The sequence below is a fragment of the Mustelus asterias genome, unplaced genomic scaffold, assembly GCF_964213995.1.
Source record: "Mustelus asterias unplaced genomic scaffold, sMusAst1.hap1.1 HAP1_SCAFFOLD_996, whole genome shotgun sequence".
NCBI classification, from domain to species: Eukaryota; Metazoa; Chordata; class Chondrichthyes; order Carcharhiniformes; family Triakidae; genus Mustelus; species Mustelus asterias.
The window spans coordinates 59044-84117 of NW_027590942.1; the positions used below are offsets into that span (position 1 = coordinate 59044).

General features: G+C 45.1%; 1 protein-coding gene across 2 annotated transcripts; it reads left to right on the forward strand.

Annotated features, from left to right (window-relative positions):
* Positions 1-25: 25 nt before the first annotated feature.
* On the forward strand, positions 26-23429 carry bag2 (BCL2 associated athanogene 2). Of its 2 annotated transcripts, XM_078205801.1 has the most exons (4): positions 26-264; positions 5889-5998; positions 19174-19616; positions 23298-23429. In XM_078205801.1, exons 1-3 carry the CDS (start codon positions 140-142, stop codon positions 19566-19568), a joined length of 630 nt encoding a protein of 209 aa, XP_078061927.1. In that variant the 5' UTR covers positions 26-139; the 3' UTR covers positions 19569-19616; positions 23298-23429. The 2 variants fall into 2 exon arrangements, with proteins under 2 accessions (XP_078061927.1, XP_078061929.1); XM_078205803.1 differs by lacking the exon at positions 23298-23429 and having other exon boundaries at positions 60-264; positions 19174-20050.
* Positions 23430-25074: the final 1645 nt, after the last annotated feature.

Here is a 25074-nt window from a genome sequence, read left to right on the forward strand (position 1 = left end):
CTCGCCCTATTTGGAAATCTTCATCTCCTGTAGGGTGACGAGTACATTCTGTTGCAAGTGGAGCCAAGTCTCCCAGAGAGAGAGAGAGAGAGAGACCGAGTAAAAGGCAAGACAGCAGCCCTGAAAGCTTCTCAACACCATGGCTCAAACCAAGATCAATAATCAGCTGAAGGACAGCACTGTAGAGGACAAGTTCCTCCGTTCTGTGTCTATGGCTGACCGGTCGGGGCAATTACTGGAAACACTGGACAACTTAGAGCTCAGGTAGGGGCACAGTCATGTCCTTTAAAACGGCTCAGATAGAAACACAAGCTAAATCAGGATTGATTTCTCTCTGTGTCTGTGACCATTTCCTCATGAAAATTAATGTCATCTGGTATCTCCTAGAACTGCCCCCATTGTCAGGAATCTTAAAAATAGCCTTGGAGACCAGGGTAGGCGATCGGAAAGAGACTTTCTATTTTTAGTGAGGACTTGTGCTTTCTCCCTTTACACTCAGCCCTCTCTCTCTAGTTGCTGAAATGCTGTCAAATCTTAATAATCCAGACTACTTACTCTCATTCAATGTACTCAACAGTTCACCTCTTTGGAAGGTTCAATGGCTGTTCTCCATTTAAAGTTTATTTATTAGTGTCACAAATAGGCTTACATTAACACTGCAATGAAGTTACTGTGAAAATCCCCTAGTCGCCACACTCCGGCACCTGTTCGGGTACACGCAGGGTGAATTTGACATGGCCAATGCACCTAACCAGCACGTCTTTCAGACTGTGGGAGGAAACCGCAACACCCGGCTTCCTGCAACAAGCAAAGAATGGTACATGCCTTATTAATCCCAGATTTAAACAACTGGTAAACAGCAGGGTTATTTCTCCTGGGAGAGATTGCTGGGGGGAGGGGGGGTGATGGTTTAATAGGGGTCTTCAAAACCATGGAGAGTTTAGATCGGGCAAAACGGGCAGGAAGTGACTCCGTTGTCAAAGGTCACAGAACTAAGATAATTCACAAAATAACCCATGCACTCCGTAGACCAAAATGTATTAACACTAATTGAGAACTGGAGTATATATTGAGAGTTTTTTAAAGTTTAAAAAAAAGTTTATTTATTATTGTCATGAGTAGATTAACACCGCAATGAAGCTACTATGAAAATCCCCTAGTCGCCACACTCCGGCACCTGTTCGGGTACACTGAGGGAGAATTTACCACGACCAATGCACCTAACCAGCACATCTTTCAGACTGTGGGAGGAAACTGGAGCCCCTGGAGGAAACCCATGCAGACACGGGGAGAACGTGCAGACTCCACACAGACAGTGACCCAAAGCCAGAATTGAACACAGGTCCTTGGCGCTGTGAGGCAGCAGTGCTAACCACTGTGCCACTCAGAGAGTTCTTAACTGTTCAAACTTTAAACCCCGTTTTGTTGTGTTTATACTAATCATTATTCATTAAAGTAAACTCAAATTCCTCTTCTATCAGACGCAAAAGCAGAAAATGCTGGAAAATCTCAGCAGGCCTGCCAGCATCTGTGGGGAGAGAACACAGCCAACGTTTCGAGTCTGGATGACCCTTCGTCAGGGCTGATGAAGGGTCATCCAGACTCAAGACATTAGCTCTATTCTTTCTCTGCACAGATGCTGAGATTTTCCAGCATTTTCTGTTTTTGTTTCAGATTCCAGCATCTGCAGTAATTTGCTTTTTTCTCCATCCAGAGTCATTATTCCAAATGGCTCCCACTGTACACTCTGTTTATAATTACATTCCACACTTTGTAACAGTGTCAGTGTTGCAAACAGAATTTAATTATATAGCTTCGGAAAGGCATGACATAAATTGTAAAGTTCTTTCTTTCCAACATGACATTGGCGTCAATGTGAACTTACAGTTCAATTAACAATCTGATTGTCTGTGTGAAGCATGCGCACTCTAATAACGGATGCAATCCTTTGTTGTGTAGACTTGTGGAAAACTTATTTACCGCAATCTGTGTGTTGGTAAATACCACCTTCTGTTCCAGATACACACAGTCGGAGGGAATTTCTGTGTCACTGCTATTTATTGCCTCCACGCAGGATTGTATATTTGCCTTTACGTTTATTTATTAGTGTCACAAGTAGGCTTACATTAGCACTACATTTAAGTTACTGTGAAAATCCCCTAGTTGCCACACTCCGGCGCCTGTTCGGGTACACGGAGGGTGAATTTAGCACGGCCAATGCACCCTAACCAGCACGTCTTTCAGACTGTGGGAGGAAATCGGAGCACCCGGAGGAAACCCACGCAGACACGGGGAGAACGTGCAAACTCCACACAGACAGACAGTAACCCAAGCTGGGAATTGAACCTGGGTCCCTGGTGCTGTGAGGTAGCAGTGCTAACCACTGTGTCACCGTGCCAGCCATACTGAGTCAAAAGGAAAGTGCAATCACATCAGACGTAGCAGTCAGTATTTTCATTACCAAATTATCAAATCATCACCATTTACATTTCCTTTGTCCAATTACAGCTCCCCCCATCCCATCATCATAGTATAAATCTCGTCTGATTTTCTTTGTCTTTAGCTCTGAAGAAGAGTCATCCAGACTTGAAACATTGGCTCTATTCTCTCTCCACAGATGCTGTCAAGCCTGCTGAGTTTCTCCAGCGTTTTCTGTTTTTGTTTCAGATTCTGGCATCTGCAGTGTTTTGCTTTTATTTCTGTTCTCAAAGTCCAGCTACCCTGGCCTAGAATCCATACAGTGCAGCCGGAGGCCATTCAGCCCATCGAGCCTGCACCGACAGCAATCCCACCCAGGCCCCATCCACGTGAGCCCACCTATTTACCCCACTAATAACCCTGACACTAAGCAGCAATTTAGCATGGCCAATCCACATAATGCGCACATGTTTAGACTGTGGTAGGAAACCGGAGCACCCGGAGGAAACCCACGCAGACACGGGGTAGAACATGCAGATTCTGCACAGGCAGTGACCCAAGCCGGGAATCGAACCTGGGTCCCTGTGAGGCAGCGGTGCTAACCAAGTCCATGTGAAAAGATGCAACATGCAGAATATCTCCAACAGGAAGCTGCTGCTTAAATCGGTGGAAAATCTATTTGAACCAATTGATTTGATCAGCTTACAATAACATTTATTTCAATCGCTGGTTTTGTTCTGTATTGAAGAATATGTATGAGTTAAAGTACAGAGACCAGGGAGGCTGTAAATCTTTTATGCAGAGAAAGCGATTTAGTAGAGGTATCCAGAATGATAAAGATCTTTGATGGAATGGACAAGGAGAAAAGAGAAGGAGGGTCAGAAGGCAGACGACACAGATTTAAGATAGCTGGTAAACGAATGGGAGTGAATTAATTTGAAATAAGAATTATTTTGCTCAGTGCGTTGCTGAATGCACTGACTGAAAGAATGGTGGAGGCAGATTCAATAGTAACTTTCCAAAATGAAATTGGATAAAAGGAATTACAGGTACAGCAAGTAATTAGGAAAGTTAATAAAATGATGTCATTTATTGTAAGGAGAATTGAATACAGAAGTAGGGGCGGTTATACTTCAGTTGTACAGGGCATTGGTGAGACCATATTTGGAGTATTGTGTACAGTAACAGTCACAGATACGGTGGCACAGTGGTTAACACTGCTGCCTCACAGCACCCGGGATCGATTCCCAGCTCGGGTCACTGTCTGTGCGGAGTCTGCATGTTCTCCCCGTGTCTGCGTGGGTTTCCTCCGGGTGCTCCGGTTTCCTCCCACAGTCCAAAAGACGTGCAGGTAAGGTGGATTGGCCGTGCTAAATTGCCCCTTAGCATCAGGGGGTAAATAAGTGGGGTTATGTAGAAAGGGCCTGGGTGGGATTGTTGTCGGTGCAGACTCGATGGGCCACGGCAGATAGTGGAATTTGAATTCAATAAAAAATATCTGGAATTAAGAATCTACTGATGACCATGAAGCCATTGTCGATTGTCGGAAAAACCCATCTGGTTCACTAATGTCCTTTAGGGAAGGAAATCTGCCGTCCTTACCTGGTCTGGCCTACATGTGACTCCAAAGCCACAGCAATGTGGTTGACTCTCAACTGACCTCAGGCAAATAGAGATAGGAATAAGTGCTGGCTAGCCAGTGATGCCCATGTGGCATGAATAATAATTTTTTTAAAATGTGGAGAGAATGTTTCCCTTTGTGGGAGAATCAAGAACTGGGGGGGGGTCACTGTTTAAAAATAAGAGGTTGCTCACTTAAAATAGAGATGAGGCAAAATTATTTCTCTCAGAAGGCCATAAATCTTTGGAGCACTGTTCCTCAAAAGGTGGGAGAAGCTTGACTGTTTTTCAGGTAGAGATGGAGCACAGGGTGAAAGGTTATGGGGGCAGATTTAAGGTTACTGTGGCATTATCTAGATCTTATGGAATGGCGGAGCAAGCTGGAGGGGCTGAATGGCCTACTCCTGCTCCTTGACCATATGTTGCAGGGTTGTGAGGAAAGAACTGGGTGATGGGATTAATTGGATAATTATTTCAAAGAGTCAGCAGAGACACAATGAGCGAACGGCCTTGTCCTGTGCATTATGGTTCTGTGGGGTGATGATTTAGGAAGATGGTGTATTCAGAACATGTTACTGGACTCTCTGTTAGCACTGCCACTCTGATTAAGTCTATACCTGGAGGTTTCATAGAATCATAGAATCCCTACAGTGCAGAAAGAGGCCATTCAGCCCATCGAGCCTGAACCAACGACAATCCCACCCAGGCCCTTTCTCCATAGTCCCACTTATTTACCCCCTAATGCTAAAGGACAATTTAGCATGGCCAATCCACTTAACCCGCACATCTTTGGAGTGTGGAAGGAAACTTGAGCACCCGAAGGAAACCCACGCAGACACAGGGAGAATGTGCAAACTCCATATCGACAGTCACCCGACGCTGAAATTGAACCCTGGTCCCTGGCGCTGTGAGGCAACAGTGCTAACCACTGTGCCGCCCACCATACCCTGGAATGGGTAGGTCATTTTATAAGGAAAGATTGGACAGATTTGTATCTGCTGGAGTTTAGAAGAGCAAGAGGTGACTCCATTGAAACACACAAGATCCTGAGGGGTCTTGACAGGGTGAATGTTCATCATATGACTTGCACCCACACTCTAGCCATTAGTTGGCCAGAACATCCATTCTTGTGACATACTGCCTTCCTACACTAATCGGAAAGCAAAAGGATACAGTGAAAAGTACTGTTTCTTGTGCACTATACAGACAAAGCATACTGTTCATAGGGTACATATAGGAGAAGGAAACGAGAGAGTGCAGAATGTAGTGTTGCAGTCATAGCGAGGGTGTAGAGAAAGATCAACTTAATTTAAGGTAGCTCCATCCAATCTATACTGACACTCCAGCCTAGTACTGAGGGAAAGCTGAGCGCTACTTTCGTCATAAAGAAAGGGCATGTTAAGGTGCGTGGGTTTCCTCCGGGTGCTCCGTTTCCTCCCACACTCCAAAGAGTTAGGTGGATTGACCATGCTAAGTTGCCCCTGATGTCAGAGGGGTAAATAAGTGGGGTCACTGGGGAAAGGGCCTGGATGGGATTGTTGTTGGTGCAGACTCGATGGGCCAAATGGCCCAATTGGATGATGCTTGACTGTCAACCAGACAGCCGGTGCCCCCACTATTTTCAATATTTTACATCTGGTAAAGAGAAATGATAAAGAAAAATGACAAAATAAAAAGATTTTTTCTGAGCGTCCAGATGATATTTCTCCAGGGTTGCACACAGCAGGGTCATGGAAATTGATTTGCAATTCCTGGAGGCCCCAGGGCCAATCCTGGAGGGTTTGCCACCCTACCTTCCATCCCTGTTCCACCCCCACACCCCAATCGAAGTGTTCATATTTTCATTCTAGGGTAGAAGCTTTGAGAGAAGCAGCCGCCTCAATGGAGCAAGAGAAAGAGACCCTATTGGAGCTGATCCAAAGTGTACAGAACAGCCAGGACATGAAGCACATCAGTGATGGTGAGTCTTTGCTCTTGTTTGTCACTTGGAGCTGAGTGAAAATATTTCAGAGTTTTGCATGTGAGGGGGTCCCTGGGGAAAAAAACGAGTTGGAATCAGTACTTTATTGTTCAACCTTTTAGAAAGATCTCAGTGTCACCTGCCAACATCAGCGACTGCTGTTCCTGTATCTCCGAGGATAAGAGTTGATTTGCCTGCCTCACATGGGGGCTTTCGAGCAAAAGAAAGTCTCGCTAGCTCTCCAACACCTGATTCATGGGGGAATATCCTTGCTATAGAGGGAGTACAGCGAAGGTTTACCAGACTGATTCCTGGGATGGCAGGTCTGTGAAATGAGGAGAGACTAAGTCAGTTAGGATTATATTCAATGGGATTTAGAAGAATGAGAGGGGATCTCATAGAAACTTATACAATTCTAACAGGGTTAGATAGGGTTGATTCAGAAAGAATGTTCCCAATGGTGGGGGAGTCCAGAACTAGGGGTCATAGTTTGAGGATAAGAGACCTTTTAGGACTGAGGTGAGGAGAAATTTCTTCACCCAGAGGGTGGTGAATGTGTGGAATTCACTATCAAAGAAAGTAGTTGAGGTCAAAACGTGTGATTTCAAGAAGAAATTAGATATGGATCTTAGGGCTAAAGGGATATGGGAGAAAGGGCGGATCAGGATATTGAATTCGATGATCAGCCATGATCAAGGTGAATGGTGGAGCAGGCTTGAAGGGCCGAATGGCCTACTCCTGCTTCTAGTTTCTCTGATTCTATGAATAAGGCAGAAACTCCCTGCTACTTGTGAACTTTACTGGTCAGGACATTATCACTTGGGGGGCGCACCCCCTGACTGGACAAATGCAACAGGCTTGGTTTTTAACTTACAGCAGTCAGTCTTAACATGCCATTTCTTTATGGCAAAAGTAGCACTCCCTCAGTGCTAGACTGGAGTGTTAGTATAGATTGAATAGACTTACCTTATATTAAGCTGATCTTTCTCTACACCCTAGCTATGACTGTAACACTATATTCTGCACTCTCTCTTTTCCTTCTCCCCTATGTATTCTAATAACTTTGTCTATATAACGTGCAAGAAACAATACTTTCCACTGTATACCAATACATGTGACAATAATACATCAAATCAAATTATGTTCTCAAGTAGTCTTTGAACCCATGACCTCCTGACTCAAAGGTCAACGAGCTACCCACCGAGTCACACTGACATTTGCGAGGAGATGCAAAGTTTTCCAGCATTCCTTGTCACTGGACATAGTCACTATTTTCCCTTTCAGAAGATAAAAAAGCTTACTTCTTTAAAACATTCTTTCAAATCCCTTTAAATTCAGACTTTCGAAGGCCACACCATTTAGAGGCATATTTGCCGTTAGTAATTTCTCCCCAGATTTATTATTAAATCCGTACTGGTTGTTTGATAGAGTTACCCAATTAGTCTCACCTCCCCCCGCCCCCCCTGCTCGTCCCACACAGTGGTTAGCACTGCGGCCTGACAGCGCCAGGGACCCGGGTTCGATTCCTGGCTCGGGCCAGTGCCTGTGCGGAATCTGCACGTTCTCCCCGTGTCTGCGTGGGTTTCTTCCGGGTGCTCCAGTTTCCTCCCCCAGTTCGAAAGACGTGCTTGTTAGGTGCATTGGCCATGCTAAATTCTCCCTCAGTGTACCCAAACAGGTGCCAGAGAGTGGCGACTAGGGGATTTTCACAGTAACTTCATTGCAGTGTTAATGTAAGCCTACTTGTGAGACTAATTAATAAACTGAAGTACAATTTTAGAGGGAGTGAGGAAAGAGAGACATGAGAGTGTATGTCTACAAATCTTTGAAGATTACAGGACAGGTTCAGAAGATGGTCAAAAAAGCAGATGGAATCCTTGGCATTATAAACAGAGGCATAGGCCGGAATTTTACCGGAATCGGGGTAGGCACGGCTCGCAGAACGGAATTCTTCGTTGGCTTCGGGCGGGATTTTATGCGCCTTGCCCGATCGACGTTGTAAAATCCTGGCCATAGAGTACAATTGCAAAAAAGTTATGTTACTTCATTTCCAATCCTCTTCCCGCACTTAGTAGTGTGCTGTGGTAGACTTAAATCTGTTTCCATAGCTAGTAATTCCCAGGACAGGTCACTAGTCTGTCACTTGGGGCCTATAGCCATTCCACACCAAGCCTGGCTGACCAAGGGTCTCTCCCACTCTTACTTCCAGCCATTGGCATGTTCAGAAGGATTTTGCAGGTTGACGCTTAACCGCGTTATAAACACACCTTCCTTGGCCATCAACTCCTGGAGTGGGACTTGAACCCAGAGCTGCTGGATCAGAGACAGAGATGCTACCCACTGTGCCACAGGACCTCGCAATGACCTCTGGTGCCCTGCCACCAGATACCATTGCCAGTCTCCTCAGGAAACCTCCATGCCCAGAGAATAAGTTCAAGGACTTAGGCACAACTTCATATTTTTGAAGGACTATTTTTCTCAAAATCTGGCCCTGAATATTGAAGATGTGCCGTTGTAACTAAGATTCAGGTCTGTCACAATTTATTCCATAAATATTGCTGAAATTAAAAAGTTCAAAGTTGACAATTCAATATAAAACTGGACACCAGGGGGCAGACTTTCCCATGAGTTCCTATGTGCAGGGAAATGAAATGACCTTTTAAGGATGCCAGTTATTACAGGCACAGAAAGGTGGAACTCAGTAACACCTGGAGTAGTCGAGGCAAATAGCATTGATATGTTTAAAGGAAAACTAAATAAACACATGAGAAATAAAAGAATAGAGAGATATTCTGATGGGGCAGGAGGAGGCTCACGAGGAGGGGAGGTGATGGTATTATCACTGGACTATTAATCTAGAAACTTCAGCTAATGTTCTCAGGACTCGGATTCAAATCCCACCACGGCAGATGGAACTTGAATCCAAGAAAAACAAAATCTGGAATTAGGAATCTACTGAAAGCCCATCTGGTTCACTAATGTCCTTTCGGGAAGGAAATCTGCTGTCCTTACCTGGTCTGGCCTACATGTGAATCCAGAGCCACAGCAATGCGGTTGACTCTCGGGCAATAAATGGGATGAGCAACAAATGCTGGGCAGCCAGCGACGCCCATGTCCCATGAATGAATTTTTAAAAAACACCAAATGGTGTGTTGGGCCGAATGGGCTGTTGCCGCTGTGAATTTGGTGTAACACTACACCTGATGGCTTCCAGTGTGGCAAGTACTTCCTTCATATTTTATTTATATTTACCACACCATTGTTTATTAGGGAGTTATTGAGGTACACAGGAAGGAATATGATAACATTTCAATTGACTCCTAGTCTGAACATGTTAATGGGGCGGGGGGAAAGATTTCCACTCTCCTTTGTGTGGGGAAGTGTTTCCAGATCTCACCCCTTAACTGCCAATCTCTAATTTGAAGTTTATGCCATGCTTTGCTCTGGAATGCCCCCATCAGTTAAGAATTATAGTTAAGAAAGCCCACCAACTTTCTCAGGAGACTAAGGAAATTAGCATGTCCGCTATAACTCTCACCAACTTTTATAGATGCACCATAGAAAGCATTCTTTCTGGGTGTATCACAGCTTGGGATGGCTCCTGCTCTGCCCAACGCTGCAAGAAACTACAAAAGGTTGGGATTGAATAGAGATTGAATAGGTTGGGACTTTATTCCCTGGAGTGTAGAAGATTGAGGGGAGATTTGATAGAGGTGTACAAGATTTTGATGGGTATAGATAGAGTGAATGCAAGCAGGCTTTTTCCGCTGAGGCTAGGGGAGAAAAAAACCAGAGGGCATGGGTTAAGGGTGAAAGGAGAAAAGTTTAAAGGGAATATTAGCGGGGGCTTCTTCACGCAGAGAGTGGTGGGAGTGTGGAATGAGCTGCCGGATAAAGTGGTAAATGCGGGGTCACTTTTAACATTTAAGAAAAACTTGGACGGGTTCATGGATGAGAGGGGTGTGGAGGGATATGGTCCAAGTGCAGGTCAGTGGGACTAGGCATAAAATGGTTCGGCACAGACAAGAAGGGCCAAAGGGCCTGTTTCTGAGCTGTAATTTTCTATGGTTCTATGGTTCTAGGTCTTGAATGAAGCCCAGTCCATTACTCAAACCAGCTTCCCATTCATTGACTCTGTCTACATTTCCCGCTGCCTCGGCAAAGCAGCCAGCATACTTAAGGACCCCACGTACCCCGGACATTCTCTCTTCCGCCTTCTTCCGTCGGGAAAAAGATACAAAAGTCTGAGGTCACGTACCGACCGATTCAAGAACAGCTTCTTCCCTGCTGCTGTCAGACTTTTGAATGGACCTACCTCACACTAAGTTGATCTTTCTCTACACCCCAGCTACGACTGTAACACTACATTCCGCACTCTCTCCTTTCCTTCTCTATGAACTGTATGGTTTGTCTGTATTGCGTGCAAGAAACAATCCTTTTCACTGTATACCAATGCATGTGACAATAATAAATCAAATTAAATCAGAGGATATAGTTTCCCTGTACCTACCCTCTCCTTTCATAATGTTCAGCGCCTCAGTCAGATAGTCACTTAACCCAAGAGAACACAGGCTGGGTTGACATAACCTGTCCTCTCAACTGAACATTTTCATCCCAGGCATCATCCTGAATCGGGACCCAGGGTGGGAAAGAGGAGAGATTTACACATAGGCACGAAATACAGCACAACATGTTGTAGGAGGTCAGAGGTGAAATGTGGAGGCAGTCAGATCAAGTAAAAACTAATTAAGCATGACGGCACAGTGGTTAGCACTACTGCCTCACCAAGGACCCGGGTTCGATTCCAGCCTCGGGTCACTGTCTGTGTGGAGTTTGCACATTCTCCCCATGTCTGTGTGGGTTTCCTTCGGGTGCTCCAGTTTCATCCCGCAATCCAAAGATGTGCGGGTTAGGTGGATTAGCCATGCTAAATTGCCCCTTAGTGTCAGGGGGATTAGCTAGGGTAAATACATGGAGCTATGGGGATAGGACCTGGGTGGGATTGTTGTCGGTGCAGACTCGATGGGCTGAATGGCCTCTTTTTGCCCTGTAGGGATTCTATGATTCTTATGTTTATGTCTGAGATTTAGAATTTGGTTTGATTTTGAACCTCTTGTTGTCAAATCAGTCCACTGCCAGAAACTTTCATCCCCACACGTCTGGATCTGTTTTAAGCTCGACAGATTGATTTCTGCGGTTAGTCAATAACTCCATAATTGCTGGATCATGTGACTATCAGGATAGGGGCGGGGCAGGTATCCGTGTGAACCAGATGGGCACGGTGGCACAGTGGTTAGCACTGCTGCCTCACAGTGTGAGGGACCCGGATTCAAATCCAGCCTCGGGTCACTGTCTGTGTGGAGTTTACACGTTCTCCCCATGTTTGCGTGGGTTTCCTCCGGGTGCTCTGATTTCCTCCCACAGTTCAAAGGTGTGCAGGATAGGTGGATCAGCCATGGTAAATTGCCCCTTAGTGTCCTGGGATGTGTAGGTTAGAGGGATTAGCCGTGGTTACAGGGAAAGGGCTGGGGGGCCTGGGTGGGATGCTCTTTCAGAGGGTTGTTGCGGACCCGATGGGCTGAATGGCCTCTTTCCGCACTGTAGGGATTCTATGGGCTTTAGCCTTTTCTAATCCATCAGTTCCTATATCTCCACCGACTATTTCAGCAGCATTATGGAACTAAACTCCCATCCCCTATATTAGTAAGTTGGAACTCAGTGATAGGAACAAGGTAGCAGAATAATGGGGACTCAGACAAAAGAGGACGCAACATAACACCAGTAGCTTACAAGGAGAGAGAGGCCGGTAACAGGTAAGATGTGGAACTGAGTCACATAAAGTGATTTGGAACCCAAAGAGAGAAAACGCTGGAAAATCTCAGCAGGTCTGGCAGCATCTGTAAGGAGAGAAAACAGCTGACGTTTCGAGTCCAGATGATCCTTGATCAACAGGACTCGAAACGTCAGCTCTTTTCTCTCCTTACAGATGCTGCCAGACCTGTTGAGATTTTCCAGCACTTTCTCTTTTGGTTTCAGATTCCAGCATCCGCAGTAATTTGCTTTTATTAAGTGATTCGGACCCAGTCAACCTGTTACAGCATGTGCAGGTTTAACCTGAAAAGGCAACACACTTGGCACATCTGTATTTATGGAGACAATTGCTTTCCTCCCAGGTGTCAGTGTGGCTCAATGGGTAGCTCGTTGACCTTTGAGGCAGGATATCAAGGGTTCAAAGAGTTACCTGAGTACATCATGTAGACCGACATGCCAGCTGAGGGCTACCCCTGTCCTAAGGGCATGTTGAATGCTGGAAGTTAAAAGCCAAGCCTGTTGCATTTGTCCAGTCAGAGCATGTTCCCCCAGGTGACAATGTCCTGACCAGTTCACAATACAGTAAGAAGTTTAACAACACCAGGTTAAAGTCCAACAGGTTTATTTGGTAGCAAAAGCCACACAAGCTTTCGGAGCTGCAAGCCCCTTCTTCAGGTGAGTGGGAATTCTGTTCACAAACAGAGCATATAAAGACACAAACTCAATTTACATGAATAATGGTTGGAATGCGAATACTTACAACTAATCTTTTCTACAGAAAGAGGATGAATCAGAGATGGAAAGCCGTAGAGATTTTTCAACTTTAAAAATCAATTCTCAGCCTTGGAGATACAGGAATAGTTTAAAAGTTTATTTATTAGTGTCAGAAGTAGGCTTACAATAACACTGCAATGAAGTTACTGTGAAAATCCCCTAGTCACCACACTCCAGCGCCTGTTCAGGTACACTGAGGGAGAATTTAGCATGGCCGATGCACCTAACCAGCACGTCTTTCAGACCATGGGAGGAAACCGGAGCACCCGGAGGAAACCCACACAGACACAGGGAGAATGTGCAGATTCCGCACAGACAGCGACCTGAGCCGGGAATCGAACCCGGGTCCCTGGCGCTGTGAAGCAGCAGTGCTAACCACTGTGCCACCATTGCTGATCTTAAAAGCTGACATGGAGCTCTTTCTAAAAGGTTCACTGGAAGCATCCCTGAGTATTTAATTGATATATCCATCCATCCATTCTCTACCGACATGAGGTAGACAGAGCGTATACTTTTCCGGAAGCTCGAATATCCTGGGATGGGCATCGATCTGTCACCAGGTATGGCTGAGCAAGAAACTCTCCCGCTCTTACCGCCTGCATCATGTTGTATTGGAAAGATTTACAGGCTGGTAGGTAACCTCTTTGGCCACATTATAGCCATCCATGATCCAAAGATGTGCGAGTTAGGTTGACTGGCTATGCTAAACTGCCCTGAGTATGGTTGGATTGTTAAACTTCTTATCAGGGGGATTAGCAGGGTAAACATGTGGGATTCCGAGAATAGGGCCTGGGTAGGATTGTGGTCGGTGCAGTCTCGATTGGCTGAATAGCCTCCTTCTGCACTGGATGGATTCTATCAAGTCCTGGAGTGGGAGTCAAACCCAGAGCTTCTGGCCCAGAGATAGGGATGCTATCCCATGCACCACAAAACCTTCTTTTCATTGTAATATAACACATTGTAAATCATCCCAAAGTCCTTCACAGGAACATAATCAGACCAAGATGGACACTGAGCCCAAGAAGCAGAGACACTAGGATAGGTGACCAAAAGGGGATAAGTTTTTGAGGAATTCTTAAAGGGGGAATTACAGGGAGAGAGGTTAAGGATAGGAGTTCCAGAGATTACAAAATTCCCACATTCATAACTCTTAGCCTTAATTATCATTAACGTCGTTCAGATGTTGTAAATTGTCCAGACCCCAATCTCTGGACTTCCCTCCCTAAACCCTCTTGTCCTCTTCACCTCACTCTCCTCCATTTAAGATGTTCTTTAAAACCTACCTCTTTAACCATACTTTTGACATCTCTGTCTAGCTCCTCCTTGGACGCAGTGTCAATTTTTGTCAAATCTTGCACACATGGAGCGCTTTGAGACATTTTACTATGCAAACAAAACTTGTTTTCAATCACGTACAAGTTAAACCACTGTAGTGGGAAATTTTGATTTGGTGGCCGGATTTCTTTGGAAAGTCTAAACATAGAAAGAAGCATAGAAAAACTACAGCACAAAACAGGCCTTCCAGCCCCACAAGTTGTGCCGAACATATCCCTACCTTCTAGGCCTACCTATAACCCTCCATCCTATTAAGTCCCATGTACTCATCCAGGAGTCTCTTAAAAGTCCCTATTGAGTTTGCCTCCACCACCACTGACGGCAGCCGATTCCACTCGCCCACCACCCTCTGTGTGAAAAACTTCCCCCTAACATTTCCCCTATACCTACCCCCCGGCATCTTAAACCTGTGTCCTCTCGTAGCAGCCATTTCCACCCTGGGGAAAAGCCTCTGAGAGTCCACCCGATCTATGCCTCTCAACATCTTATATACCTCTATTAGGTCTCCTCTCATCCTACGTCTCTCCAAGGAGAAAAGACCAAGCTCCCTCAGCCTATCCTCATAAGGCATGCCACTCAATCCAGGCAACATCCTTGTAAATCTCCTCTGCACCCTTTCAATCTTTTCCACATCCTCCCTGTAATGAGGCGACCAGAACTGAGCACAGTACTCCAAGTGGGGTCTGACGAGGGTCTTATATAGCTGCATCATTATCCCCAGACTCCTAAACTCAATCCCTCAATTGATAAAGGCCAGCACACCATACACCTTCTTAACCACCTCCTCCACCTGCGGGGCCGATTTTAGAGCCCTATGGACCCGGACCCCAAGGTCCTTCTGATCCTCTACAGTACTAAGAGTCTTTCCCTTTATATTGTACTCCTTCATCCCATTTGACCTGCCAAAATGGACCACTATGCATTTATCTGGGTTGAAGTCCATCTGCCACTTGTCCGCCCAGTCTTGCATCCTATCTATGTCCCTCTGTAACTTCTGACATCCCTCCAGACTATCCACAACCCCACCAACCTTCGTGTCACCGGCAAACTTACCAACCCATCCCTCCGCTTCCTCATCCAGGTCATTTATGAAAATGACAAACAGCAAGGGTCCCAGAACAGATCCCTGGGGCAAACCACTGGTGACCGACCTCCATTTAGAAAAAGACCCATCTATACCCACTCTCTGCCTCCTTTGGGCAAGGCAGTTCTGGATCCACAGGGCAGCAGCCCCTTGGATCCCATGCCCTCTCACTTTTTCTAGAAGTCTTGCATGGGGGACCTTATCGAACGCCTTGCTAAAATCCATATAAACCACATCTACCGCTTTCCCTTCGTCAATGTGTTTAGTCACATTTTCGAAGAACTCCACCAGGCTTGTAAGGCACGATCTGCCTTTGACAAAGTCATGCTGAGTATTCTTGAGCATACTAAACCTCTCTAAATGCTCATAAATCTTGTCCCTCAGGATCTTCTCCATCAGCTTACCAACCACTGAGGTTAGACTCACCGGTTGGTAATTTCCTGGGCTATCCCTATTCCCCTTCTTGAAAATAGGAACCACATCCGCAATCCTCCAATCCTCCGGCACCTCTCCCGTCTCTATCGACGACACAAAGATTCAGAGGCTCTGCAATCTCTTCCCTCGCCTCCCACAGTAACCTGGGGTACATCCCATCCGGACCCGGCGACTTATCTATCTTGATGCCATTCAAAGATTCCAGCACAACCTCTTTCTTAAAGTCCACATACTCAATCTTTTCAGTCCACCGCAAGCCCGCAGTACATCCACCCAGGGTCCTTCTCCTCTGTGAAAACCGAGGCAAAATACTCATTCAGCACCTCTGCCATTTCTACTGGTTCCATACAGACTTTCCCGCCTTCACCTTTTATAGGCCCTATTCCTCCACGTCTCGTCCTTTTACTCTTCACATATTTATAGAACGCCTTAGGGTTTTCCTTAATCCTACCTGCCAAGGCCTTAAAGGATAACCAAAAATGCAAACTTCGCAAAGGTAAAATGACTCAGTTTAAAAGCGTAATAAAATTTATTCAAAACTAGTTTTAACAAAACATGAAAAAATCAAACATGACATACAAAAGACAAAACAATAACTTCAACCAAAGGGAGATCGCAGGTATGCCTGATAGCACAAGAGTATCACAGAACATTCTTAGAAGATCTCATCTTACGTGCCAAAATGTTAGTCAATTGTACACTTTCATTATCAATAGTTCAGCCCAATAATTGATTTCATTTATTATTCAATATGTCAATCTAATCATGGCAGTATTTTAAATCAATTACAATCTGTCACCTTAAGTCATGTTATTTCATTAGTTCTTTCTGATCAGCAGAAGTCCACCTCTTGGCATAGATTACTTTCTTGTTGCCATAGTATCCAAGAAACTTTATTTTGCTTAAGTCAGCAATGGCTAAACGCCAAGACTTGGGGCCTGATTTTACCATTTTCATTCTAAGTGCTGAATCTGGGCGCAATTCAGGTCCGACTTGGGAATCTGCTTTCAGGCACCCCTATATGCACATGGCCTAAAAAAAAAATCGCGGGCCTGAATTATGCTGTGGGCAGGGCTTAGCGCGCCCAAAACGCTCTGAACTGCGCATGCGCAGTTAGGAAAAGATTTGAAAAAGCGCGCCCGTGTCAGATCACTCCCAGGCCGCAGAAAGCAGAGAAAGTGGCTCGAGAGCGAAAAGCGGGAGCGATAGCCCCCACAGACATCCTCCCCACCCCCACAACATCACTGTCCCCCTTATTCACCCTCCCCCCGCTACCCAGACCAATCGCGACCCCCTGCCCCCTTCTCCGGCACCGATCGCCTGAAGAATGGCAGTGGACCCCCTGCCCCCCCATTCCCCCCACCAGAGATCCATCTGGCCTCCCCCTCTTCCCTCCCCCACCAGTGAGTGATCAGGCCTCCCCTCCACCCCCAGAGAATGATCTAGCATCACTCCCCCCCCCCCCCCCCCGCCCCTCGAGAATGATCTGGCCTCACTCCACCCCCTCCCCCCAGAGAATGATCTAGCATCACTCCCCCCCGCCCCCCCCTCCCCCAGAGAATGATCTGGCCGCGTGCCCCCCCCCCCCCCCCCCCGAGAACAATCTGGCCTCACTCCCCTCCCCCCCAGAGGTACATCTGACCCGCCTCCGCCCCCTCCCCACCCCCTCACCAGAGAATGATCTGGCCCGCCTCCCTCTCCCCACCCCCCACCCCCCCCCTACCAACCAGACAACGATCGGGCCTCCCCCCCGCCCCCCACCACTGATCTGAGTCAGAGAGCCGTTGGAAGCTCTGAACTCACCTCTTCAGCAGCTGAACGCGCGATTCAGGCTTTTATTCAGCAGGTCCATTACGGCACGGTTCCGGATTGGCAAACGCGGTGGTAAAGGGGGAAATGCTGATAAAGTCGGGCGGGCAGTTCATTAATTCAATTTAAATGCATGCAAGTACATTTAAATCGCCGTTGCGCCCGTTTTGGGCGCGAATCGGATCGCCGACATTCCCGGGTCTCGGTAAAGTGGCCATCTGTGCGGACGTGGGCGCGGATCGCGTTAATGGCCTCACACCCGACTTTACCACGTTTTCGGGTCTGAAAACAGGTGCGACGCAATGGTAAAATCGGGCCCTTGGTCTAATGCCAAATGAGGGCCCATCACTTGACATCTTTCCAGGCCAGGGCAACTTGAACTATATAAAATGTATCTTAAAATGTTCCTTAATATCAATATATTCTGAATAAGTTTGCCTGCATTCATTGTTTCTTAAATGCAAGTTACACCATTTTATATCAAAATGTTGCTGAATATTGTATAATTTTGTTAAAGTTACTGATATCTTCAGTCGCAGTGCTGACTAACTGCACGTTTCAGCTTTTACAATCTTAATTAATACAATTCAATTTTAATAACATCAAATGTTAGTCATTCATTTATATAAATCATGGCTGAATTTCATTTCAAATCTTTTTAACACATAATCAGTTGTTCATTTTCCTCATGTTGGGTAAGGTTGATTATATGTCTCTCTCTCTATATCCTTTTAACTGCTAATGTCTATTAACCCCTTCTACAGTCTACAGTCTATTAACCCCTTCTTCGACAACACAGTCAAAACATCTAACGCTTTGCCACAGGAAATGGCTGAGATAGTGACAACTGTATCTCTTGAAGGAGAATTGGATTGATATTTGCAAATATTAAGGAGAGGTGATGGCTCAGTGGTATCATCACTCGACTGTTAATCCAGAAACTCAGCTAATGTTCTGGGTTTGAATCCCACCACGGCAGCTGGTGGAATTTGAATTCAATAAAAAATATCTGGAATTAAGAATCTACTGATGACCATGAAACCATTGTCGATTGTCGGAAAAACCTATCTGATTCACTAATATCCTTTAGGGAAGGAAATCTGCTGTCCTTACCTGGTCTGGCCTACATGTGACTCCAGAGGCACAGCAATGTGGTTGACTCTTCACTGCTCTCTGAAAGCCGAACGAGCCACCCAGTTTAAGGGCAACTAGGGATTGGCAATAAATGCTGGCCCCAGCGATGGTCCATGTCCCACGAATGAATAAAAGACAACTTGTTTGAAACACGAGGAGGATAGCAGAGGGGTGGAATTAAGTTTGGATTGTTCTCGTAAAGAGCTGGCACAGATACAATGGGCTGAATGGTCGGTTTCAGTGCTGTAAACAATTACGTTCATGGAATCAAAGATTGAAAACTCATAGAATCATACAGTGCAGGAGGCCATTCAGCCCATCGAGTCCGCACCGACCACAATCTCACCCAGACTCTATCCTCATAACCACATGCATTTACCCTAGCTAGTCCCCCTGACACTAAGGGGCAATTTATCATGGCCAATCCACCTAACCCACACATTTTTGGAGTTTGGGAGGAAACCGGAGCACCCGGAGGAAACCCACGCAGACACGAGGAGAACATGCAAATTCCACACACACAGTGACCTAAGGCCAGAATAGAACCCGGGTCCCTGGTGCTGTGAGACAGCAGTGCTAACCACTGTGCTACTGTGCTGCCATAAATACAATGTTAATTAAAGGATTGACTTATGTTTGATCACTGTTCAATCCATAGATGTTGTTTCTAATTTTATAACAGTGAATGAGTCACAATTTTTATTACCAATGTGTAGCCATGAACACGGATGGAAGTGTGAATTATAGTTTGACAATGTTTTTGTTTACTCTGTTTATTCAAACTTTTACACAGGGGAGCGAGAAGAACTCCATTTAACAGCCAATCGCCTCATTGGCCGAACTCTGACGGTGGCAGTTTCCGTGGAGACGATCCGGAATGTTCAGCAAGAGGAAGCCCTCTGCAAAGCAACAGCGTTGATTGATGAGGTGGTCAATAAGGTCCTGCAGGACCTCGGAAGTGCCAAGAACCATTTAACAGCTCTCTACAATGCCTGCTCCTCTGAGGCACCTCAGGGACCCGTCGACCAGAAATTCCAATCCCTTATCGTAGGCTGTGCCTTGGAAGATCAGAAGAAAATCAAGAACCGGCTGGAAAAGCTGATTAGAAATGTCTCCAATGCCGATAGATCAATCATCCTCTTGGACCAGCAGAAAGCAAAGCCTGGCAAATATAATTATATCTACTGAAACTCTCCATGCCTGCGCTATTCAAAGAACCAAAATGTAGTTCACAAAGTGAGTATTGACACCAATGTATCAGTCCATGAGTTGGAGGTGGGGTGGGACTTGTAGAAGGTCTCTTAGCAAACATTAGTACTTTACTCAACAAATCACCTTTTTAAACAGCATACTACAGCAAACAATCAGTCCACAATTGTCTGCTTAGAGTCTCCACAAACTACAGCAAATAGAATTCATAATCAAAGCTACAGCAAACAGAACTCATAACCAAAACTACAAGGGATCTCCTGATAAAAGCACGGTTACAGCTCCAGAAAAATGCAGGAGTACAGGACAGTTACATAATATAAATTAAAGTTTAATCATTCGGCTTACATTAACACTGCAATGAAGTTACTGTGAAAATCTCCTAGTCGCCACACTCCGGCTGGCGCCTATTCGGGTACACTGAGGGAGAATTTAGCACGGCCAATGCACCTAACCAGCACGTCTTTCAGACTGTGGGAGGAAACCGGAGCACCCGGAAAAAACTCATGCAGACACGGGGAGAATGTGCAGACTCTGCACAGACAGTGACCCAAGCCGGGAATTGAACCCGGGTCCCTGGTGCTGTGGAGCAGCAGTGCTAACCACCGTGCCACCGATTAATATAGGCATAAAATCGGTCCCTGTCGCTAACATCCGTTAGGTTGGGCAGTGTTTTAGAATGCAATTGTTTCAAAGAATATTCCTCGATGTATTTAAAGTGATTAAAAGCAAGGTTTTATTACTACTGCTGAAAGCACATTTATCACAAAAATGTCAGCATTGTAATCAGAATCTGCCAATTGTGAGTAACCCGAGTTTAAATAACTGAAGGGACATTAAAAAAAACTATACGCAACCAATGACTAGCGTTATGTTCCAGGGCAGAAACTCTAAGATTTTTTATGAAGTCAGCCTAGACCATAAGTTTCAAAAGCAGAAAATGCTGGAAAATCTCAGCATGTCTAACCGCATCTGTGGGGAGAAAATAGAGCCAATGTTTCAAGTCTGGATGACCCTTTGTCAGAGCTGTCAGACATGCTGAGATTTTCCAGCATTTTCTGTTTTTGTTTCAGATTCCAGCATCCACAGTATTTTGCTTTTAGCTTAGACCATAAGTTTTGCACTTTGAATTTTGCTAGGGTAAGCGTCAGATGTTCCATTCCAGGTATGATCCAAGTGACTCACGAGGGAGCTTTTATTAAACGAAGTTTATTCAAGAACACAGTTAACGTATAATAAGAAAAGATAGCGTAACTATTACCAAGTACAAAAAAAGCATCCATTATATTGTATAAATCTTAACAGCTAACTTTACTGTTCCAAATCAAACAACCCCCACAAACATAAACCTCTTTCTAGACTTAGCACAGGAAGCAAGTTTGTTCACATGATGCTGGATTTTGCAGCTTCTTAATACCTGCTGTGAATCAGGCCTTTGGATGTTAAATTAAAACACTGAGGCCTTCTTAGTCCTGAAATGTTCAGCACACCTCAAAGTAGAGGTAGAGACACTGCTTCTGGTTGGCAAACAACCAATAGCAAAGTTTTCACTCCAGAGAGAGAAAACAAAATGCTGCTTCCAGTCTGCAGTCCAAACAGCTTCTGACCAAAATGAAACTAAAACCTTGGGGAAAAAAAATTGTCCAAAGCCAGCACCTAAGCTGTCAAATCATCTCCACCCAACAATTCCAAAAGGGTCATAAAACTCTAGGACACTGTACTGGCCCAGAGTAAAAATAAACAAGATGCCCATTATATTACTTCAGTAACAATCAAAGGACACCAATACAGACATTACAGCAACAATAACACCAGGGCCTGTTTGAAAAAAAAACTGCAGAGAAACATGATTAAAATATATCTTATGGTCTTATAAAATAAATTTCTTAAAGGCACAGTAGTGTCAAAGAACAAAGAACAATACAGCACAGGAACAGGCCCTTCAGCCCTCCAAGCCCGTGCCGCTCCCTGGTCCAAACTAGACCTTTCTTTTGTATCCCTCCATTCCCACTCCGTTCATGTGGCTATCTCGATAAGTCTTAAATGTTCCCAGTGTGTCCGCCTCCACCACCTTGCCCGGCAGCGCATTCCAGGCCCCCACCACCCTCTGTTTAAAATACGTCCTTCTGATATCCGTGTTAAACCTCCCCTCCCTCACCTTGAACCTATGACCCCTCGTGAACGTCACCACCGACCTGGGAAAAAGCTTCCCACCGTTCACCTATCTATGCCTTTCATAATTTTATACACCTCTATTAGGTCACCCCTCATCCTCCGTCTTTCCAGTGAGAACAACCCCAGTTTACCCAATCTCTCCTCGTAACTAAGCCCTTCCATGCCAGGCAACATCCTGGTAAACCTCCTCTGCACTCTCTCTAAAGCCTCCACGTCCTTCTGGTAGTGTGGCGACCAGAACTGGGCGCAGTATTCCAAATGTGGCCGAACCAACGTTCTATACAACTGCAACATCAGACCCCAACTTTTATACTCTATGCCCCGTCCTATAAAGGCAAGCATGCCATATGCCTTATTCACTACCTTCTCCACCTGTGACGTCACCTTCAAGGGTCTGTGGACTTGCACACCCAGGTCCCTCTGCGTATCTACACCCTTTAAGGTTCTGCCATTTATCGTACAGCTCACCCCTACGTTAGTTCTACCAAAATGCATCACTTCATATTAGTTTCATTGGTGTACTGTACAGCAGTATGGTCAGTTTCTTAATACATTAGATTCTTCTAATATTGAAAAACTTTAAAAATACACCTATCAACATTCTTGCAACTAAAATAAAGCTGATTTTAAAAGGCTTGTTGAAGGCCAACAATGGAGCACCATTAGTCGAAATGCTCCCCGGTGATCGATTGGATTTTGGGGTGTGATTGGCTTCGAGGACAATGCTAGTGAAAAATCGAGGAGCCCCACCTGTAATCTGCATTTGAAATTTCTTGATCTTTTGCACAAGTTTTCAGGGATTTTCACAGTAACTTCATTGCAGTATTTATGTGAGCCTACCTGTGACACTAAAACAAACTTTCAAAACTTTTTTTGACAGTTTGGTTGATTTTTGCCAATGAAAGAAAAGCCCCAAGAGTGGAAACTCTGCCCTTTATGTTTAACTTTCTATTTTAAAAATGTTAAGCACAGAAGTTATTTAAAAATGCTGACTGAAACGGACGGTGAATGTTGCACTGACAAAGCAAAAATGATAGGTGCTTTCTTCCTAAGGTACAAGGCTGCATTATTACATACACTTGAGGCACTCATTAAAGAAGGCAGCATGGTGGCACAGCGGTTAGCACTGCTGTTAGCACTGCTGCCTCACAGCGCGAGGGACCTGGGTTCGATTCCCGGCTTGGGTCACTGTCTGTGCAAAGTTTGCACGTTCTCCCCATTTCTGCGTGGGTTTCCTCCGGGTGCTCCTGTTTCCTCCCACAGTCTGCAAGATGTGCTGGTTAGGTGGCCATGCTAAATTCTTCCTCAGTGTACCCGAACAGGCACCGGAGTGTGGTGATTAGGGGATTTTCACAGTAACTTCATTGCAGTGTTAATGTAAGCCTACTTGTGACTAATAAATAAACTTTCAGACAGGACGGGACATTTCTGAAGCAGCGTTCTTCAAGTTTGCTATGTAAAAAAGGCTCAGAATTAGCATTGATTTAAATGCTGTATATTAAACAAGGTTCTTCATTTCTGATTTATATTCAGTCTTAGAAATCTCCAGCTGCAAAACTGAAAAAAAACAAGCGGTTTCACTTTGCGAATAAGACAAAATAATGGTGAGGTTGTGTTCTCTCTTCAATAAAATATATTAAAAAACTGGTGAAAATTTAAAATCTCTAACCTGCATTGATTGATTGCCTGCTGTTTGTCTAACAATGTCACAGCTTTATTGTTGTTGTAACAGTAACACTGAACAGTTTGGCATGTTGGTGAGGATTTCAAGGAGAACATATTTCCCATCTCATGTCATCTTTCGCCATATTATTCATTCTCACTTTAAGCCGTGTTAACATTTATCCCAGTTTTACTATATGTCGGTGGAGTTGTGGACAGTGCGGATGGTTGTTGCAGGTTACAGAGGGACATAGATAAGCTGCAGTGCTGGGCTGAGAGGTGGCAAATGGAGTTCAATGCGGAAAAGTGTGAGGTGATTCACTTTGGAAGGAGTAACGGATTACAGAGTACTGGGCTAATGGTAAGATACTTGGTAGTGTGGATGAACGGAGAGATCTCGGTGTCCATGTGCATAGATCCCTGAACGTTGGCACCCAGGTTGATAGGGTTGTTAAGAAGGCGTACGGAGTGTTAGCTTTTATTGGTAGAGGGATTGAGTTTCGGAGCCAGGAGGTCATGTTGCAGCTGTACAAAACTCTGGTGCGGCCGCACTTGGAGTATTGCGTACAGTTCTGGTCACCGCATTATAGGAAGGATGTGGAAGCATTGGAAAGGGTGCAGAGGAAATTTACTAGGATGTTGCCTGGTATGGTGGGAAGGTCTTATGAGGAAAGGCTGAGGGATTTGAGGTTGTTTTGGTTAGAGAGAAGGTTAAGAGGTGACTTAATAGAGGCATACAAAATGATCAGAGGATTAGATAGGGTAGACAGTGAGAGCCTTTTTCCTCGGATGGTGATGGCTAACACGAGGGGACATAGCTTTAAATTGAGGGGTGATAGATGTCAGAGGTAGGTTCTTTACTCAGAGAGTAGTAAGGGCGTGGAATGCCCTGCCTGCAGCAGTAGTGGACTCGCCAACATTAAGGGCATTTAAATGGTCATTGGATAAACATATGGATGATATTGGAATAGTTGATCCACTGGAGCAAGCTGAGAGGGGTGATTGAAAAGCAGCAGTGCTGGTAAGAGATTAATTGGATTAATTGAATTGTTTATTTATTTAATTAGTCAGCTAGTGTGTGTATTTTTTTGGCCTTTACTTTAACAGCAGTTTTTCAAGTTTAAAGTGAAAACTAGAAGTGGGCAGCAAAGGAGTCTGGGAAGGGTTTTTATTTTAACTTTAAAAGTCAGTTACCTGGGTGGTTCCCCCTCAGTAGTAGTTTTTTTTTCTCTCGGGCCCCTAGCCCTATAAATTGGTGCAGAGGAGATACCCGATCCTCTACACTGGTAGAGGATCCCACCCTTCCATCCTCCTCTAACCTAATTATAAGTGTGGGGAAGTTTTTTGTTTCTTTTTTTCTTGCTGGTAATGGCTTCAGGGATGGCAGTTCAGGCAGTATGCTGCATCTCCTGTGGGATGTATGTGGTGAGGAAATCCAGTAGTGTTTCAGGAGATTTTAGTTGTAAGAAGTGCATTAGATTGCAGCTTCTGGAGGAGCGTGTAAAGGAGCTGGAGGGGGAGGTAGAGGAACTCCGCATAATTCGGGAGGCGGAGGTGGAAGTTGATAGGAGTTATAGAGAAATAGTAACTCCTAGAAATGAGGCTTGGGTCAATGCCAGGAGGAGGGGTAAGAAGCAATCGGGAAGAC

Bases quoted from the DNA above. Each gene is read 5' to 3' on its own strand.
- bag2 (XM_078205801.1), top strand. From the start codon at position 140: ATGGCTCAAACCAAGATCAATAATCAGCTGAAGGACAGCACTGTAGAG. The intron at 265-5,888 runs GTAGGGGCACAG...TTTTCATTCTAG, and splicing joins CTGGACAACTTAGAGCTCAG to GGTAGAAGCTTTGAGAGAAG. The intron at 5,999-19,173 runs GTGAGTCTTTGC...ACTTTTACACAG, and splicing joins CATGAAGCACATCAGTGATG to GGGAGCGAGAAGAACTCCAT.